Genomic DNA, 21,109 nt, shown 5'->3' with positions numbered 1-21,109 from the left:
ACAATTTGACCCCTGACCTTCTGGAAAAGGGCTGCAGGGCATGTGGACAACAACCCATTTTATTAAAGTCCCCCTCCACTCAAAACTGTGAAATGACGTTACTTTCAGCATTTCCGCCGAGGAATAGATACATTTCAAAATAAATGTCGCTTAAAAGTGAGACTATTCCTTGTCAATTAGATCATGCTTAGTCCCACACCCTGTAATTATATGGGACAGATACTTATTCACTTGTTTGTTTATATTTAGTAATAACCATAAGATGATTATGGCATTTCCATTTCAAGTAAACAGCGCAATCTCTACTAATGTAACAGGCTCAAGCTGAAATACATTAAGAGAAGGAAGGTCCCCCCACTTCCTCTAAAGTGTACCTTACTTTAGGAACCCATCAATGCATGTAAGTTATCAGTGATCATAATTAACCCCTACTGAAGGGAGCCGTGCTGAATATGGCAGATTTTTCCCCGTCCCTTGAGTACCGTCATAGTAAAGCTGAATTTCCAGCCAAAGCAAGAGACTGACCCAGGGCCATGGGACTCCAGGGGCCCGAAAAGCTCTGTGCTTTCTGTCTATTGGCTTCTGCTTATTGTATCAAAATGTATCACTGCTATTTTCCATACATATTCCTAAATTATTGTGTACGTGATTATAATAGAACTCCTACACAACAAATCCCACAGCTTCACTGTTGACATACCAATTGGGCGATTATTATGGCCACTGTGATTGTACCTTATATGATTACATGTGACAAATAAAAAAAAAAAATAATAAATTGATTAATATGTGTACATGTGTATTTATATATGTATTGATCCAAATGCACCCCAGAGGTCACAGGCCACAGTACATCACCTGAGAGGGTGATCTATGGTTAAAGATGAAGACTTTTATTATGAAGTCCGAGAGCAAACCATCAGCGGAAGTGTTTGTCGTTATTCCTTCAGCTCACGCTGCCACTACAACCGACCGCGCGCTGGCTTGGCTAGCAAGCGAGGAAGAGGCTAGACAGAAATGGCGGTGACGGCAAGGCGAGCAGCATGAAGTGCTGATGCATTACATGGATCAAAACTTACGACTGCCTGGACAACGTCGGGAAAATGACAATGACGTCGAAGTAGGACGCCTTTTGTAACTGTCATTACAAACCTACAACACCTTCCCGGGAGAGTTTTCATCTTGTCAGCGGAGGAGAGAAAATCTCACCGGGAGCATGGCTTCTTACAGCAACCAGGTAGCTAAGCTAGCTGGCTAACGTTAGCCTGCACAACAACTCCTGCTGCACGCCGTGCAACGTTATTTATAGACTCACGGCCGCCCCTCGTTTGTACAACATTCTGACCTAAAATAGTGACATACCATGGTAGCAATTTGGTCAGGTGCGCGTTGTTATTTGAAATGCGTGGATAGTCGTGTCATTGAAAATGCAAGTACTAAAAAGTGCTTGCTAATGCCCCCCTAAGCCTCACTGAAATACCACCAGCATGGTAGCTAACAGGCCGTAGGTCCCTCCATTCAAATAAGCCAACTGTACTATTTGCTGCAGTTTTATAGGTCAAGACAGCCGCGTTTAGCTAAATGGCATGAAATCGTGCTTAATCTAATGTTAGTGACACTTTGGTGCGAGATCCCACAAGTGTCATGTGTTATTTCCCAGAGAAAAGTCACACAGAAAACTGCTGCGTGTATGCATGGCCCACCTGCTCAGTGCTGCGACAGGCCTTCCCCGAGCGCATATTTTCATAACTGGTAATAACTGCAAATGCGTTTTGCTCTGGGTGGTAAGGAAGCTTAATAACGGTTTTGCGGAATGTTTTGCATATGGTAATGGCCTCCTCTAAGCCGTTGTGAGCAAGGATATCACGATTTCGTGCTGTTCACTTAGCTTTTAGCAAGCTAACAGCTTTGCACAGGTGGTGTGGTTATACTTTGCAGTCACTCCGCTAGCTGGTTAGCTAAATACAAATGCGACAGTGTGGGCCTTCGTTGATAGCGAAGATTTATTTGATATGGAAACAATTCAAAAACAGGATTGAGCTTGCACACTGCTACGTGAGTGTGCCGTTACACCGCCAGTCTCCATGTGACTTAGATTGTAGGCAACTTAACAAGTTTGGTGTCATTTCTGAGGAAGTTAGCAATCATGTGGGGAGGCCCATTTTGGAGTCTAGCTAGGCATGCAGATGCATGCTAGGTTTGAAGTTTCTAGTAATTGAATGAATTAAAGTTTAACTCCACGCAATAAAAATAAAACTTGAAGTAACTCTGGCTGGCCGTTCAAGAAACAGAACATGGCCAACGACCATAGGAAGGGAAAACTCACTGGAGACTTAATTCAGCATGCTTTCACATGTCTTCCTGCTCTCAAAATTCAGTGTTTCTATTGGCTCACTGTTCAGCAAAGTGAAAGCTTAAGGGGAAAACCCGTGTCACCACACAGTAGTTAGATTTTTCATGACTTGTGTGATGACCCGTCAAAGAATATTTGGCCTGTCAAATGAATGACCATACATGTACCTATAGATATTGAATTATCCTAGCATGTTTGGGCAGTTATTGTCATATTCTGTATAAACAGCATAGTTATTAGCTTAACACAGAGAGGTTTGTAAATAGCCTAAATTAATTATCGACAGACAGGGCTCCACATTAACAGATGCCCAGTTTCCTTGGGCAACTGGATTTGGGCCCCTGTCAACTATTTGTTTGGTCTGGTTGCCCCATTTGGCAACCACTCCTAAGGAGTATTACAAAAACTCCTTTTAGCACCTTGCCCTCTGTGTAAAATACTCGATGCAAGTGAGTGAAAGTGTTGCTGTCACATTGATTTACTCTGTGAGAAATGACATGTGGGCGAGTGGAGTAAAAAAAAAGAAGAAAAAAGAGTAAGATTAGAACCAACATCAAGTCAACCAAATCCAAGCGAAAGAAAAAGCTGATAAACAGGTGGGGCAGAACAAGACACAGCAGCAGTAAAAGAGATATCACTCTTCTGACTATGAACTTATTAAAACAGGTCATTCTGGAAATACTTATCAGTGCCGCTCTGCATCTGCAGGTAAAGAACAGCTTTAATCTGACAACTCGCAAAGTACAACAGCAGAAGGTAGTATTCTACTAATGGTAATATTTCCTACTAATAAATTATCTTGCGGATATCTTTTATGTAGTCTAAATAGTGAAGTATAGCCACTGTGTGAGATTACACTGGATACAATTTTTTTCTTTTTAGTCAATGTTTTTTAAATAAAATCAGTGAGATTAGTTGCAGTAACCTTCTACTGAGTTTCAGTAATTAATTTGGGCAACAATCAATATATTTCCTGAAAATAAAGGTCATTGCAGGATCTTAAGAAAAACTATCCTATTAAAACTGGCTTGTAAATGTCACAATTATAGATAAACATGACATCAGTTATTTGTTCTCTTTGCTTGTTTAGTGTTAGACAGTTATTTTTCATAAATAACTATAATAATAAGTTTGTCAGTAATTTGTGGTGAACCACTGATGTAGGTATGGATGTTTACTTTAGGTTTTTCTAAAGTTCTCTCCACCATCTTAAGAAAAAAATACTGAATGTCCCCATTAACATTTTAGGTTTATTGGTTTAGTTCAGGCATTCAGAAATGTGTTGTCTTTCACAAACTATTAAAAAAACAAAAGAACCATACAATGCATTCAGGTGACATTTCTTTATTACGCTGATCATGGCAACAGGAGTTTATTCCTCTCAACTCGGCAAATTAGTAAAGCAGTGTCAATAGGGACGCTCTCAGTGCATGCACATTGATGTCTGCCTGACATGGTGCTATTCTCCAGTGGTTAAAAATGCAGTCATGGAGAAGTTTCAGAATAAACCACATCAGCTGTGTTCATTGTGATGAGGAATAAGTCACCCAATTGAATGGTATGACTCTTAGGCGTTTTTTGTCGCCACAGTTTCATAATGAACCAAAAAATATTTTTACACTTCTCACAATAACATAAGCTGCTGCATATATATATGTATATACACACACACACACACACACACACACACACACAGAGACACAGAGAGAGAGAGCTAGCTAACTTTAGCTTGTTACGTTAGCTAATATTTACACTGCGGCTTCAGGGCTTATCCCTGCTCTTTCATTCTTTTTTATCTGCGGGATGTCTCCCATTTTTCTATGACTCACTCTGTATTGAGTTTTTTGTCAGAGTGATTGAAATCGCTTGATTGGTTAACGCGCTCTCCCTCCTGCCTGTCGCATAGAGAACTGCCCTTTTTCCCTCCTCTGCTCCTCGCTGGACTGTTAAAGTGCGTAACCTTCGTCTTTGCTTTCTCACAGCACTAGGCTTTATTTTGTTCCCAGCCTTCATCCCCTCACGGAGAATGTCAGGTATTCTACTGTGTGGTGCCACTGGGGCGCAAATAGGGATATATGCGCTATTACGCATAGCGCAGTGGCTGGGCATGGAACCATTATTGTTTCATCTCGTGAAGTGGGTGTGTGTTTGTGGTACCGGACAGACCCAGTGAGACATAGACTATATTCTGCTTCGCCCTTATATCACTAGCGATTGCCTTAGAGGACAAAGCCTGTACGATATATGATAATAGTAACGTACTGTAACTCCAGGTTCTATGAGTACAGCCCTCTGAGCTTTGGGCCTCACTGGTTCCTTTTAATGGCTGAAGAAAAAGCAGTTTGTGGGAGCTGATTGTCCAGTCTCAGTCCAATTTTACACACAAGGTGAGACAGAGGTGAGGTCCAGGTGAGCGTGGACTAACGTTTTTTCAGCGCTATACTATTCATATCTATACAACCAATGTGTTTATAACTAAATTGTTTACTAGAGCACAAAGTTCTTTATAGATGTAGTCTCATTTTGTTCTCAAAGTGCGCCAATTTTTCCTCCGACTTTTAACAATATATTGCGACATCCTCCTTATTTTTATAATGTCTCTGTTTAGTTCAGCCCAAAGTTCCACCCAAGCATAAATCTGTGAGTGGGATAGTAATCCTCACCACTTCCCCTTGGGTAAACTACACATTGTATGCACAAACAAACCAGACTATCATCCAAGTTGCCCAAAGTTTTCAGCTGAGTCATGCCAAATGCATACAGAATGAAAATGTACCAAAAAGTGCACCAGATGTATAGCTACGTATTCAGTAGCATTACTTTATCCTAGTCATGCTGAAATATCACAGCAACCCTCATTCTCAACAAGATACATGACTCAAACTCAAGTGAATTCCCAGCAGCCCAAGCTGTACTTGTAGCATGTTACCCATAGCACGTCACACTAACATGCTAAATGTTAACATTTTATCATTCCATCTGTAAGCATGATTAGATACTAAATGTTTCTACTTTTGACTATTGAATATCAAAATCATGCAGTACACAAAATTAGGGCTGCAACTGATGATTATATTTCATTAGTCTAGTGAATATTTTCTAGATTAATCCAAGGTCTAAAATGTCTTGTTTTGTCTGTCCAAAGATAGTCAGTCTACTGTTAGTAGAGTGAAAGAAAAACAGAAGCTGGGCTCAGTGGATTTTTTAAATTATCATTAATTAAAAAGAAGTAGAGTTTTATGGCGTACTGCTAACCATATCAATAAATGAAGGTGTTACCACATTGTTGAATTGCTGAGCAGTTGCTTTTGTCACTCGTCTTTAAGCACTATGAATGACAATGATTCCTTTCTTCCAGTGTCATAATGTATTTCATGCTTTGTAATCATATGTCACCCTGTTACTACATCACACCAATATGCAAGCACAGGCATGCTCCAGAGATTCATTGAAAACTAGTCTGACCTTATTTGTAGTGGTGCTGCTGCATTTTCATGCTCAGCCAAGTTGTCCATTAATAACTCTGCATACCGATTTAAGAGAACAAGCACAGTAGTGCTGGCTGTATTCCCTGTTATGGTTAGAGTACACAGATTGTTTGAGCCGCAATCAGTTTTTTGGGGGGTATTATGGCCAGGTCATACTAGAAAAGCGGTTTGTATGGTGTGTTGTCCAACCACGTCGGAAATCAAAAGTGTTTATACCTAATCTGAACGTCCACACGGCCGCATAGAGTAGGTGGACAGGAGGTGTTATTTAAAAACATGGATTAACGGCGCACATTTTCAGACAGTCTCTCCAGGAAGACATTCATAGTGTTGCACTCCACAATAATAGTTGTGTATGAAATTAAAAAAAGAGAGCAAGGGAGAAGTTCACACCCGGCGTACTTTCTCACCTACACACAGCTGGCCAATCCTAGTGGGTGTGAATGTCAGGTTATCGGTTTTTGTAAAGTTACAGAACTGGTCGCCAGCCCCCTAATCTGACGTCGGAAAGCTGTGGAGAGAGGGAGTTATTGAAGGTATCTGACAGGCAGTTCTGTTGGATTGTGGATTCTTGGATTTGCTGTCATGTAGAAGAATGCTTAATTGGGCTTAATGTCATGATTTATGTTTTCAAACTTTGCTAGATAACAGATGTGACCTTTTTGTGACCCCAGAGTCAGTTTTAGGGGTTTCATGTGTATTTTGGACAAAGCGGATGGTAGAAAGTATTTATTTGACTGATAATTTTCAATGACTCACATCTTATGATATTATCAGTTACAGCTGAAAAATCTCTGGAGGAAAAGTATCAATAACGATGTTAATTTTACATACCAGAATCAATCTGTAACATCCTGCTCTGCGTTGTCGTACTTGTGAGACACTATCACTAAAAGTCTGTAAAGCTTATTATTAGCGTATACATATCATATTCTAATACTATTCCAGCCCTGCTCTTTGTTATGCTTGGCCCTTCCTATAGTCCTTTGTGCGTGGTGTCGTCACTAAACTGTGTTGAAATCATACAGATGGCTAATTTGTTGTAATCCTCAGTGCAAACGAACAGCAAGGGAAGCTTAGTGTGGTACGTGTGGCACGCCTGCAGAAAGAAGCAAAGGGACATTCTTTCTGTTGTGATTGTATTAGCCATCCTGAGGCCGTTGGATTATGGCTGGCTGTTTGTCGCTTGTAGTGCCGTTTCAGCAATGTGGGCCCTCGCGTGGGGCCTCGTTTGCAAAGAGTTACATATGCTTGAGCTGCACTTTCTTTTCTCTGTGCCTCCCCTTTCACGTCCCACTGTTTATTGCACTGAGAGGATTAACGGCACGGCTAGTGAGTTAATTTCACCTTTTCTCAGTTGCTTTGTGTTTTGCATGCTAGTGTTGGGTCGATTTCCGGTTTTGCCAGTGAGGTTTACGAGCTTAAACCGGTTCGATTTTATACTAACCGGCTGAACCGGCATTTGTCATCATGGCACCTTCTGGCAAATTAAAAATATCATGTTTGTTTACAAATTGGCTAATGAAATAATTAGTTGTGTTAGCTACAGGTAAGTGATTATCATGCATGTAGGTCACCTCTTTCCTTGGCCGAATAATAATAATAATTAATTAATAGGTTTTTCATGATGCACATACGTACACATACTTGCTCCTAGGCCTCACAGTATAGTACAACTGCGGGTATATGTTTGGTACAGTTCATTTTTGAAGCTGTAGTTTGTGGTGTAACTGAACAAATATCTCGGTGTGTCTCTGAGAAAAGTAGCAGTGTTCAGTGTTATCTTAAGTTATTAATTCATAATTTAATCATTGACAATTTACTGCTCCAGATTTCCTGCTGACGTAAGGAGAACTAGTTAGCAGGACTCTGTCTGGATCCATGTAGTTTCAAAAATCACAAGCGCATAAGTCAATTGTCTCTGAAGGCTAAGAGGCTCAGACTGCATCTTCAGTTTAATTCTTTCATAGTACGTTAAGTTACAAGCAGACATACACCTGCTTTGGCTTGTTTTGAGGATGAAGGTGCTTTGTGTTCTTTTGCATTACAACTCAAAAACTACTTTACTAAAAGCAAACACTCCTGGAATCTAATTTGAGCTGTTTGTGTTTATGGTTTATGTATTACATTGCATGACTCATCGCTTCATGTTGTGTTTTACCTTTGTGCAAGCTAGCATTGCAGTCTTGGCTGGGTGATGACTTACTCTAGTAAGAGCCCTTGTACCTAGATATCCATTGACAGTCCCTTTTTGAATCAGTTCCAGTCATGAGGTTGAATGCCCTGTCCTTCACTGCTTATATTATTGGACTTTTCCATTGATTTGATTTTCTTTTTATTGATACATAATCTCTAATCATGAAAAGTTTTGTAACTCCTTTTTAATGGTCTTTAATTTCCATATTGCCCGTCATTTAAACTAATAGTTATATTGTTTTCTTCCCACAGTACATCTTCGGGGAATTCAGCCCTGATGAGATCAATCAGTTTTTTGTGACCCCACGATGTTATGTTGAGGTAAGGAGCAGAATTATAATTAGTTTTTACTAATTGGTCACCAGGGTCTGCTTTCACAGGAAGCAACAGGCTTCATGGGAAATGTGATTCAAATTTTGACAAACTCTAAAATATTTCTTAAGCTTTTTAAAGTTTGGTTATCTGAAAAAGTGCTAGAAAATCAGACTGGTGGAATTTTTAAATGTGTTTTTAACTCCTTTTTTTGCATTTTGTCTCGCAGCTTCCTCCGTTCAATGACAAAGTCCCGTGCGTCAGTCAGTCTTCTGGTATGTACATTTCACTTACACTAGATTGCTAGATAATGTATATTTTTTTTCTTTTGAAGATTTATTAGCATCAAAATACTCTCGACACTGACAAAGCAGGTCTTTTAAAGTGTAAGGTAGAAGCCCAGGCTGACCTGACCTGACTTGCCTGGCAGGGAGAAGCTTTTCATGTGATTATTTTTGCATATTTATACATACAGTATATATTGTTTAGAAATGGATTACAAATTCCAGTTGATATGTACCATTTCACTATTTTAAGAATACATCAGCCATTTTCATTCTTTAAATTTCGAGCCACCAAATTAGAAATGTAATAGCAGCCACCTGTCTTTGAAATGGTACCCGTTTGCACATGACATTTGCCTTACCTTGATTTGTATTGACTATTTAGGAAGTTACTGCACTCCTGCTGTGCCTTATATTATGGAGTCTATGGGACTGCAGGTTTGCGGTGAGTTGAGGAGTCTGACACCCTGTGGCTTGACTAGCTGTTGTACGTTTGCTGTAAAACTCAAAATCCAGGTTTCAAAAACTGGTGGCTTTCTAAACCTTGCGCCTGTATTCTTTCTCTTGCCTGTTGGTAAAATCTGTAGAGCTTTGCATGCTCAAGATACTGTCAAGTATCTTATCTTCTCTGGCATTTAATGCATTTTCTCCAAGTTGAATTAAAATTGGATTGAATTTTCGTATGATTTAACAATCCCAGTTTATTTACTAAGGGGCATAGTGATGGTTTTATGTGGTTGCTAACATGTGTGTACATATCTAGCCTTACATTAAGGTTTTAATGCTGAATGCATTTTACAGTCATGAAGTGTGATTTCAGTAACACTAACAGAAGATCTTCTAATCTCAGTAGAGGAAGTAACTACTGTTTTCATACTTAACCCTTGCAGAACATCAGGGTTTACAGGGTGACCAGTCAGCTGTGTCATGATGAAAGTCTCTTGGATGATTTCTCTGATTTGCACTTACTAATGTTTCCTGTTCACCTTTTCACTTTGCGCCTCTGACTGCATAATAATTTACTGTTTCAGCTGCCATGCAACATGTTTTAACTAAACAATGAAGTACATTTATTTTGTAATGATGACATATGTTTGTTTGTGTATGTTGATTTTCTACATTGGAAGGAGTTAGTGGCACTTAAAAATGCTAATATAAAAAGTACTCCGTTTTTAAGAAATGATGCACATTGATGTACATCATTGATATTTAATTATGAATGTATGTAGACCATTTCACTTTTGGTGTATCTCTAAATTAAATAAGATATATGTGAAATGCATTATTTCAACTTAATTTCAGGTCATTTTGATGACAAAACACAACTGAAGCACAGTAAAAAATTGGCTTAATTTGGGATGAATTGCTGTAGTATATGGTTTATAGATGCCATTTGAGTGTAGGTCTCGAATCAGAAAATATAAATTGTGACCCTGCCATCACAGTTAAAAATGCATAGTTTGGAAGTATTTGAGTCCTCTAGAACTGGACTTTGCCATCTATAAAAGCATATTGTGTAAAATGCCATCAATGTTTGAAGGTGGGTAGTGCCATACAGGAATTTTTTAAGGTAGGTCTGTTATGTCTTCTAGTATGCCATTATTTGTCTTGTTCTGTTTTGTTTATTAGTTAGTTAAATCTAGGTGAGCTTATCTTTTATTAGATGATAATACGGAGTTACAATAAAACCCCCTGTGCCTAGTTATCATCTGTCCATCACTCTCACAGGTTCTATCAAGATCTTGTCAAGGGACCTGGTTTCAACATTACTTGTAAAGACAACAGTACAACAGTACAACCCTAACCCCTTGTTTAAATATAATACATTAAAATATATTTCTATATATTTAACCTGTAGTAAAAAAAAACCACCCTCATTCATGTGTTTTGGATTAATAACAAAATGGGCAAATTGTCAGTCTTTTTTAAGAAATAAATTGGAATCATCCGTATCATATTTTATGAATAATGTCCACCAGGTTGTGTATCAGAACATTGACTTCAAATTATTTGGACAGAAATGTTAATATAATCGGGTCAATTAAAATGTATCCAGGACCACGTAAACCTCTCCCACAGCTTCCAGAGCCGTTGATGACTGGCTGCTACTTGAAACAAGCCCCAAGACTATATTGTCCCCGTCTGCCTAATTGGAAATGTTAAATGTTGAGTCACCCCACTTCCGGATTTGTTAGCAACATTCCTGGGATCCACATAAGCCCAGAAGGAATGTGGTTTAGTTGATCATAGACACAACAGTTGTTGTTGGAGCCAAAAATAGGTCCAGCAGGATTTTTCTTTTCTTTTTTTTTTGATACGTCTGATCTTGTCAGAGCTCCCACGACCCCTTTTTGGTGATGACGTTCAGAAATAAGGATTTTATACCAAATACTGCAGCAGAGAGTAAAATACAATGTCTTTTTCATATTTAGGCTGTGTTTGAAAACAAAACTTTGAGTTTCTAATTGGTTGAAATGTTATCTGCAGCAGAAGACTATCAGCGCATTGAGTTTGGCGTTGACGAGGTGATGGATTCCAAGCCTGTTGGGGTGAACGATCCTTTATACAAGGTGTCGAGCACCCTCAACCCCCAGGCCCCAGAGTTCATCCTGAGCTGCCAGTCAGCCCAGAAGGCCCAACAGACAGCTTCTCCAGCAGCTGATGTCCCTGATGGAACCCATTTCAACTCGCTGGATGGCCCTGACTCGGAGGCCTCAGGGCTGGACAATCACCAGGCCTGCCAGGACATGGATGGACTCCCTGGCAGCCTGGGACAGCGAGAGAGGAAGAAAAAGAAAAAGCGACCGCCGGGGTATTACAACTACCTGGAACCGTCAACTGGCAGCAACAATAGCAGCAGTGCAGCAGATGGGACGCCTGGGACAGCACTGGTGAACGGACATGCACTCGGTGGCCCCCACCACAGTGCTGAAGATGTGGACGGTAAGGCATTGTCAGGGGCTGAACTTTCCACCCCTGGACCTGTCTCCATGGCAACAACTGCTGTGGCAGCGGCCAAGTTTGCCCCCGCATCCACTGCCAATCAGAGGACTTGTGATAGCCCTGATGACTCTTCTTTGGACTTAACAAGTGGAGCTGTCTCTTTATCAGATGGCAACAATGCAACTTCCTCCTCTTCATCCTCCTCTCAAAGCAGAGGGATGACAGAGGGGCCGAGGACTGCAGATCAGCAGCCAGATCATTTGGCTCCACAAAGCCCCGAACTTTCAGATACTCCACACAGTCCCCGCTCCAAATCACCTGTTCCACCTTCAGCTGCTGTGGCCACCCCCTCTGTCGCCACTTCCATTACGACTACTGAACTGGAGGGAAGCGAGCTAGCAGACAGTGGGGTGGCCAATGGGCTAACGGAGCCTGATACTCCTGTCAGTGCAGATGGACACAAAGACGACTGTGAGAGTGGGGAGCAGGCTCAGCAGGTCTCCCCAGACTCTGCTGCCCAGCCAGTAGTGGCAGAGCAGGCCAGTTCGCCTGCGATTCCAGCTGCACCTGCTGCCAACCTCCCCAAATCTTGGGCTAGCCTCTTCCACAACTCCAAGCCTCTGTCTGGGAGCCCTCAGGCCTTTGTGGAGGTAAAGAATGTTGTGGAGGTTGTGTCCCCCTCCCTCGCTACGCCAGAGCAGCCTGAGAAAGTTGGGGAGGTCAAAGACGGACCTGTCCACGTATCAGAGGATCCTATGGCCCCTAAACTTGCAGGTATTATATGAAGATGCTCATTGTATGTCTTTTTAAAAACTGCCTATTATACCTGTTTTATGTTGTTTCAGCGTAAAGTGTTTTGCTGCAAGAGATATGTGCATTTCTGCTAAATTCACTACCCCACCACTTGGTGGCAATGTTGACGCAATTGTACTGTTCCTACCCTTTGTATTCCTATGTGAGTGTAAGATTTTAAACATTTGAACAGTAGAAATAAGTGACCAAGCTTTATATTATCCTCTATACTATCCTATATATATTCCCATAGGGAAAGTGTTATAAGCATGTTGCATTCATGTTAAAGAAATTCAAGAAATGAACACTAGATGGTGGTGCTTCATCCGGAATAGCTGTCAGATGTTAAGTAATAGTCACAATTGTGGAACACACTATCTCATGACCCAACACCATTATAAGTAGGCTGGAAATGTCTTGCAAGGCTTTGACCTTGTGAGCAAAGAAATGTTCTCCTCACAAAGTTATAACTTAGGTGGATTGTTTCTTTTTGTTGTGAGGATTCTGTTATCTTGTTATAGATACACATACTTGTCCCCGTTAAGTGTGATATTTAAAGAGGGACATACGGTATGTTGTGTGCAAATGTATATTTCATGTTTCAAGTTGTGGTGAGATGGTTACAAGTTGTTGGGCCATTATTTCAGCGTGCAGTGTAGATACCGTGAATTATGATGGTGCACTTTGCATTAATGAATAGCCAAACTTTCCCTTTCAGCTGTAATTTAGATAGTATTTGGCCATTTAGGTAATTAACTCCAAGAAACTGAGATATGATACCCTGTGAATACACCCACAGATCTCCATGTGAACTTGAAAGAGACCAACCTGCTTTGAAATACACAAGCGCGGAGCCACAGACCAGCTGTATGAATAGTCCATATAGCTGATTGGGTTGATTGAAATGAGAAAAAAACACCTGTGTACATGGCACAGTTGGGAAATGGTCACTGGTCTGTAAAATTACAAGTTGAGATGAGCAGATAGTCTATAGTCATGTACGAAATGATAAATAAATAATTTACTTGGTAAACAGTAGTTTGAAAGAGAGCCACTCACACAGTGCTCCATGATGCTGCACTCGAGCTGGATTTCTCAAAACAGTCTGTAGTATCAGTCTGCCACACCTTTCTTCTACAAGAGAAGTGATTAAAGTCTTTGTGGGTTACTGTGACCTACTGGCACTTTTCGGTTTGAATACTTAATTTACTTTTTCTTCTTGGCTCTAAAACCGTGTTACCTTAGGGTATGTCTTATAACACAGTTTTACAAAATGTCAGGCACTAGCATGATTAATTTGTTATAATTAACAGAGCTTTAAACGTTTACCAAAGAGAAATGGCTCAGTTTAAAACTGTGGTGGTTCCAGTGTAAAGTGAGCTCAGTAATCAGCCCGCCAGTGATTGGCTTGTTCTGCTATTGCAATGTGTTTTTGTAAAGCAATATTTGAATTATTTACATATAAGTACATGTGATGTAAATACAGGGGGGAGGATGCTTAAGCTTGAAAGTACTGATGTATTTGTATTGTCTGTTTATATGTCAGAGGTCTTGTAGTCACAGTTAGACAAAATGAATGTTTTTTATTTTCTATGAATTATTTGTGTAAAACTATGTCCACGTTACCATGGGAGCTGTGTTTTCTGAATGGCAGTCTCCCTTCCTAGGCGTGGTACAGCAAGTTCTTGCTTTTATTCAGACAGTCTCTTGTGCTGTTGTCACAAGAGGCAGGAATAGAAGAAGGAACATTTGTTTTGTGAAAATGTACTTGTGATTCAGGAATTACGTGTTATAATCACCACTATATCACAGTGTTAATGACTGAAAGTATTCCCTTGCAAAATCATACTGACATGGGTTTTCATTGTTTGTTGTAGTTGTACGTGGCTACCTGTTTAAGAACATTGTGTTTGTTTGAATCCCCAGAACTTATTGAGAATGTGAAGTTGATACATAAACCAGTGTCTTTGCAGCCGAGAGGACTGATCAACAAGGGAAACTGGTGCTATATCAACGCTGTATCCTTTCACTCTGCTTTTTGCTGTGCCCTTTAACCCTTCAATACTGTTTACTCTTGTACATTTTTACCTGTAGGTAGCATAACTAGTTCTTATATCGGTACTAAGCCAAATAGCACCAAGGATGAATGATGTCAAGCCCCTGGCAAGTCGGTATGCATTTTAATAAAACTGTGCCATTGTGAAATGTTTCTTTGGCTGACACTTGCAGAGGAGTGAGTTTCAGCTCTGCCTGAAAGTTTCCTCGAAAGCCTGCAAAGTGCCATATGCTTCAAACATTTTTTTTTTCGTCTTCAGCTTAATTGAGAAAAAATAAAATTCAAAAGTTTAATTTTACGAGCTACAAAATGACACCAGGGGTTTCATCAAATTAGAACTTATTCATCCATTGGTATCACATTAGAAATATTAAAGCAGCTTGTATATAACTTTTCCTACACACTATTTCCCTCCTTGACTCTGAACGCTCAGACCCTACAGGCCCTGATTGCTTGCCCTCCCATGTATCACCTGATGAAGTCCATTCCTCTGCATAATGAAACGCAGAGACCATGTACCTCCACACCCATGTTAGACAACTTGTAAGTAGCATTTCTGCAAGCTCACATCAAAATTGCTAAAAATGTGTTTTGCTCAGAGACATCACCGTTGTTTCTTTGTCTCTTGACAGTGTAAGGCTGGTGAATGAGTTCAACAACATGCCTGTGCCATCTAAAGCCAAACAGCAAGGTAAGATGTGAGACAGTACGTCCAAAGACGTTTGGTATCATTTTCTGTCGGCATCACTGATAATGTATGATTTGTTGCCGTGTCCGCAGCTGTTGGCGATAAGGTCATGAAAGACATTCGGCCTGGTGTGCCCTTTGAACCGACCTACATTTATAGACTCCTCACTCTCATCAAGTCAAGTCTCTCTGAGAAAGTAAGCTGCTGCTGCTTCTGGATCTAAAACATATTCACTGCAAAGCAATGCCTCAAGGTGCTGCGCTGTTTTTTTTTAATGATCGCACTCTTTGAATACACTTCCTCTGGAACATACAGTGCTTGAAGGGAATGTTCTTATTGTGTTTTTAATGCACATTTTTTAGTTCAGAATTTGACAACTCACCTGAATAAAAGCAGTTCATGCGTGTACACATGCTGAGTCAATTCTGATTCAGTTTTAATGAATGAAATTACTTCTTACGTTCTGAATGAGATGCTTATCTTTTGGTATTTAATGAGGTGTACGCTCATCCTGTCTCACTTTTACGGTTTGTGTTCCTGAATGACTGCGTGTGCACACTAGTGCGTTCTTGTTTGAGTGTTTTTTAATTGGTGCGGATGTCCTGGTGCTCCACTCGCAGGGCCGACAAGAGGATGCAGAGGAGTATCTTGGCTTCACACTCAATGGATTGCATGAGGAAATGCTGGCATTGAAAAAACTAATCTCGCCTCAGGAAGAGAGTAAGCATCTTTTACCACTTTGTTATCAAAACCACATCACAAGGCAGATACGATCGTTACAGATATTGTTTAATTTAGTTCATCCTTTGCTTATCATTGCTCTTCTGTGTTTAAGTTGAATTTAAGATGAATGGCATTTATTTCTGCATAATCAAACTGCACCAAAGTAGACGAAGCATCTATTGTTGAGTTTGTGAAGTGTTTGTGCTGCTTGTTGGTTTTCAATGAAATAAAAAGATCTCTACACAGCTCGGTAACATGAACACCAGTGTATTTACTGAAGCAATAAAGATGCCATTGTAACTGAACATGTGTGATTTGACAACTCTAACATCTAACCTAACAACCTTAACAGTGTAGTGTCTCAAACCACAATTAATATGCACTCCACCGCTCAAATGTAGTACTTAGGTCATTTGACCTCTAGTGAGGTTTTTCTTTCATGTTTTTTTTTTTTTTTAACAGAAGCTCCCACGCCCAACGGGCCAGAGTCCCAGCCAGGTGTAGAGGAAGATGTTGCTGATAAGGAGGAAGAAGGTAGTGAGGACGAGTGGGAGCAAGTTGGCCCCAGAAACAAGACTTCCATCACTCGCCAAGCTGACTTTGTCCGCACACCCATCACTGATATATTTGGTGGGCACATCAGGTACGTTGACAGATCGTTGTGAAAAGATGATGTGTTCCAAAATAATTTTTTTTGTGAAGTGAAAATAATGAAATAATAATAGTAATGAAATAATGCCCTATATTTGCGAAGGAATTCAGATGGCTGGTGAACGTGTGGACTGTTTTTTTGAGTGTTTAATCTTTTTGCATAGTTTCTTTGAAAGATTGTTGGTTATGGCTTCTGCTCCCAGTTAGTACACCAACCTTGGGAGATAATTGTCTTTATTTGTGCACCCTGTGCTGGTTACGCAGCTTCTGCTAAAAGTTTAGGACTTCTGTTCATGATAACATCACAAATCACTCTGCTGCGAGGCATCTCCAGCTTTTGTCCGACGAGCACCACAGTCCTTCAGAATAACAGCCACTGCGGGCTGACTGTGGTCAGAAGTCTTGGCGGCAGGACGTGGGGCACACATTCACAAACAAAGGTCTTAACTTTCAGAGAAATGTGAAAGTTAAGAACCTGTGCGGGTGTAGCCTGCCTAAATAATATGTTCTGTGAGGTTCTGGTCTGGCACAGTCCTGGTCTACTCACTGGTTGCACAGTGTCTTAAAGAATGATTTTCTCAGAAATGGTTGCGACCCGAGAGAAATGGACTACAGGAGTGTATGTTTATGGAGTGTGGTGTGTACGCCCACTGAGCCTGGCTATAACCCATGGACATTTTAGCAGCTAGTTTGTGAATCACAAACAAAGTTCCTTAGTTTTTCCCAATTTAAGTCTTGCATCAGAAGCATTCGACCATGAGGAGCAGCCAGGATATCAGATGTGTTTTCCTTTTTAAAACTTCAGACAGATGTTGTAGCATAAGCTTAGAACAATTAATAAAGTTTCAGTCTTTTGATTAATTATTTTCGTTTAATCTTGAGAAGCTACAGATGTAATTATATGAATACACTTTGTATAAATTAAGAGAAGGCCAACAAGTGGTACATAACAAATGGATTGTAAAATTTGTAGAAAAAAATAAATATATATATATACTCAGCAATGTAAGGTATGGAAATAAGCCATTATTTTGGTATTGAAATATTTCATACAGGATCCTCAATGTCTCACTGGTATCTCTTGTATCTTCTAATATGTGTTTTGTTTCTTTGTCAGATCCGTGGTCTATCAACAAAACTCTAAAGAGTCGGCCACTCTGCAGCCTTTCTTCACCCTGCAGCTGGACATCCAGTCAGAGAAGATCCGCACTGTCCAGGAGGCTCTAGAAACCTTGGTGGCACGAGAGTCAGTCCAGGGCTACACTTCTAAAACCAAGCAGGAGGTATGAATAAAATACATGTTCAGGCTGTGTTTTAGTCAAGATCTGTGTCACATGTTATGAAACTACAAAGAAATTTAAATATATATATATATATATATATATATAATCTCACAACTACTGAAGAAAAGTGGTTCAGTGAGTAAACATTAAGCTGGAACAACTGGTGCCGGGAACATCTGCTACAGCTGTATATTGGGCATGTTTGTAACAGATAAATCTATTGTCCTGGTCTGTGTCATTTTAGAGACGGCTAATGTTAGTTTACAGCCTGGCTCTCGTCTTTTGTACTTTAAAAGCCCCAAAACGTAATGATTCATGAGTCACTACTTTGAAGGGCTTAGCAAGCTCTTATATCTCCAACAAATGTTACCTCTTGTTCTGTACTTGTTTCATTCTCTTTCCTGTTTTGTTTAGAAGTTTATTAGATTTTATCTTAAGTCTGCAATAAACTCTTGAGTCTTTGAAATGTAACTTTTTGTTTTCTTGGATACTATTTTATTACCATCACAGTACCTTCTCTGATTGCACGTATTTCCTGTATTTTTGTCCTTGTTTTCAGATTGAGATCAGTCGGAGGGTGACTCTGGAAGAGCTGCCCCCTGTGCTGGTGCTCCATCTCAAGAGATTTGTTTTCGAAAAGACTGGAGGCTGCCAGAAACTGACCAAGAACATTGATTACCCCGTTGACCTGGAAATCAGCAAAGGTACAGACCCACACTCTGAGCACACCAGGCCTTTAACTTGAACCATAGACTCTTGTACACAGTTCATCACTGACGGCCCTATTGCATTTCAGACACATGTATACAAGATTACGTTGCCAGTCATAAGAACTTTATAAGGGACAAAGTTATAAAACACAACATGTTTCTCAATTTTAGCTGTAGATAATTAATCCTTTCCATGAGTTGGCCAAATTAACCTCAAGTGTCTGTACGATTTACACTGTAAAAAAGATGGCTCCCCAGAGAAAGACTCATCTTTTTGATATTCACTTATCTTTTTTATCAAGGGGAATGATCTGCTCAGCTTGGGAGTGACTCACAACGTTACGCACTAATCGAATCAAGTTGCGAAATCATTATCATGCGTAGCTAAAATAAAAAAAATGTTGTGGATGTCAGATTTAATCAAGGTAACAATGTGGCAGTGAATTTTGTAAAGGCCATACGTTTTTTTACCATTTTGTACAAAAACAGATTTTTGAAAACAATTGATTATTTATTTTTTTTCCTGAGCACTACGCCTTTAATTTTTGATTAATTTATAAAATTAAAATAACGTGTCATAGAATATGCTACTGCTTAGCTGCAGTTTTTCAAAATATACCATTCACATTGCTGCGTTTGTACTTTCTCAAGAGATTGTGCGAACTCAGAACAAAGTCTCCAAAGGACTTTCAGGGTCCTCTGCTGTTAAAGTAGCATGAAGACAAAATAAATAAGTTTATAAAATTTCCTGTAGTGCAAATCTTCACAGGCCAGCAGCAGAACATGGTGCGAAACATTCTGTATTTAATTTTAATTTAAGCAAAGCTTTAGAACTTCTTGATCTAATCTGTGGATTTTTCAGATCTCTTGTCCTCTGGAGTGCGGAGCAAAGTTGTGAAAGGCCAAAGAACTTACAGGCTCTTTGCAGGTGAGTTTGTGTTTTTAATTGTTTTATTATATACTTTGGTTACATTATTACATCTGCTGGAAGGGGTCGTAATTTAGTTGTTTTTCTATCATATTGTCACCGAGAATTGTTAATTCACCACGGTGTGCCTCCAAAATAACTGTGCTGCCAATGGGTGCTTTGACATCAGGAAGTACTTTGGGATCACAATAAGGGATTACAATGTTTTCCAAGCACTCCTTTCATCCAGCTGGAGTAAAAACCATTTGTAATTAATCAATCTCTATTTTGTATTTTCAAATATCTGCTAAATAAATGAAAGAAATGCCAAAACTAATGCTAACTTTGATCAGCTGTGGTTGATTTGGATTGCGTTCTATCCCTCTATTTGTCCCACAATTGAGATCAATGAGATTTTTAAAACTTGACGTGGAGACGAGAAAAGCAAAAGCATTACGAGCGAATGCACAACACGCTTTGAACTATATCATCATATAATGGAGTTGTGTAACAGTTAGCATCTGTTCTCATGTGTGAAGAGACCTGTAGTCATGACTACAGAGTATGACTCTGACTAGCCAGAGTGCTTCAACAGGTTGCTACCTACTCTGATGGGGCAACTTACCCTCTGAACTGTCAACTTAGGAAACAAAATTTTTATTTTTATTTGCTTTATAGAATCATTCAAAGAAAAAGTTTTCTCAGTGATAGTATCCATTATTTCAGCCACATTTCACATCATTGTGGGTCAACCTTCAGGCTAAACCGCACCGTGGTGCCCAACATTGACGTTATGACTTTTAGGTAAAATATCCCACATTTTTCTAATGTCTCCCCCCGTCTCTCAACTTAACCAGTTGTCTATCACCATGGGAACAGCGCGACAGGCGGTCACTACACCACGGATGTCTTCCACATTGGTCTTAACGGCTGGCTGCGCATTGACGACCAGACAGTGAAGGTCATCAACCAGTACCAGGTGGTGAAGCAGACTGCAGAGCGCACCGCCTACCTGCTGTACTACCGCCGCGTCGACCTGCTGTAGACACACATGCACACATCCCAACATACACGCAAGAACACCCGAATATATTCACAAACGCACACAAAAACATACATGTTCAAAATGCACTTGTTGACAGAACAGTACATCTACACACGACACAAACACACACCAAACTAATGAACAGGAACACTGCCCAACTTGTTCTCTTGCAAGATTTTCCTCTTCTTCCCCCCCTGTCTCCCCGCTTTCCTGAGAACCAGCTTTTCCAACACCTTTTTCCTTGTCTCTTTTTTTGTTTGGAAGAAGAGAAACAAGCTGCATTCACAAATATTTCCCTGTGACTGCTCTCTCTTCTCTGTGCACCACTGCTGGGTTTTTTTTGTCCTTTTTTTGTTTTAATTTTAAAGCAGCAAGGAAGGACTGTTGAATAGACAGAGGTGGGGTTGGGGTTACATGTTAGGACCTGAGACCTCACCTCTGGCTGAGCCCATAGCTCGGCTCAGTTAGCAAACAGTGGACTCACACACAGGAAGAACTATCTACCACAGGCTGCAAGTGGACCGCTGGGGTAATTTCTCTTGTTTGAATTACCTTTTTAAGGAAATGACCCAGAAATATCAGTGTTTGCCTTTTAGCAAAGGAGAACTGTTGGCCTAATGAATTTGCAGCAGTTTAAAAGCCTATTTGAATTTGCCCTAGTGCATTGAAAAGGCCCAG

The 21,109-nt window shown here is 40.1% G+C and overlaps 1 protein-coding gene across 1 annotated transcript; it reads left to right on the top strand.

Moving 5' to 3' along the window:
* Window positions 1-1,216: 1,216 nt before the first annotated feature.
* On the top strand, window positions 1,217-20,537 carry usp10 (ubiquitin specific peptidase 10). The gene is made up of 15 exons (XM_070903501.1): window positions 1,217-1,237; window positions 8,290-8,358; window positions 8,579-8,624; window positions 9,019-9,078; window positions 11,121-12,350; window positions 14,295-14,386; window positions 14,858-14,967; window positions 15,057-15,115; window positions 15,205-15,308; window positions 15,733-15,832; window positions 16,298-16,478; window positions 17,604-17,769; window positions 18,329-18,473; window positions 19,342-19,407; window positions 20,244-20,537. Exons 1-15 carry the CDS (start codon window positions 1,217-1,219, stop codon window positions 20,429-20,431), a joined length of 2,637 nt encoding a protein of 878 aa, XP_070759602.1. The 3' UTR covers window positions 20,432-20,537.
* The last annotated feature ends 572 nt before the right edge of the window (window positions 20,538-21,109 follow it).

Source organism: Enoplosus armatus, chromosome 1, assembly GCF_043641665.1.
Source record: "Enoplosus armatus isolate fEnoArm2 chromosome 1, fEnoArm2.hap1, whole genome shotgun sequence".
NCBI classification, from domain to species: Eukaryota; Metazoa; Chordata; class Actinopteri; order Centrarchiformes; family Enoplosidae; genus Enoplosus; species Enoplosus armatus.
This window is presented reverse-complemented; position numbering and strand designations above follow the sequence as displayed.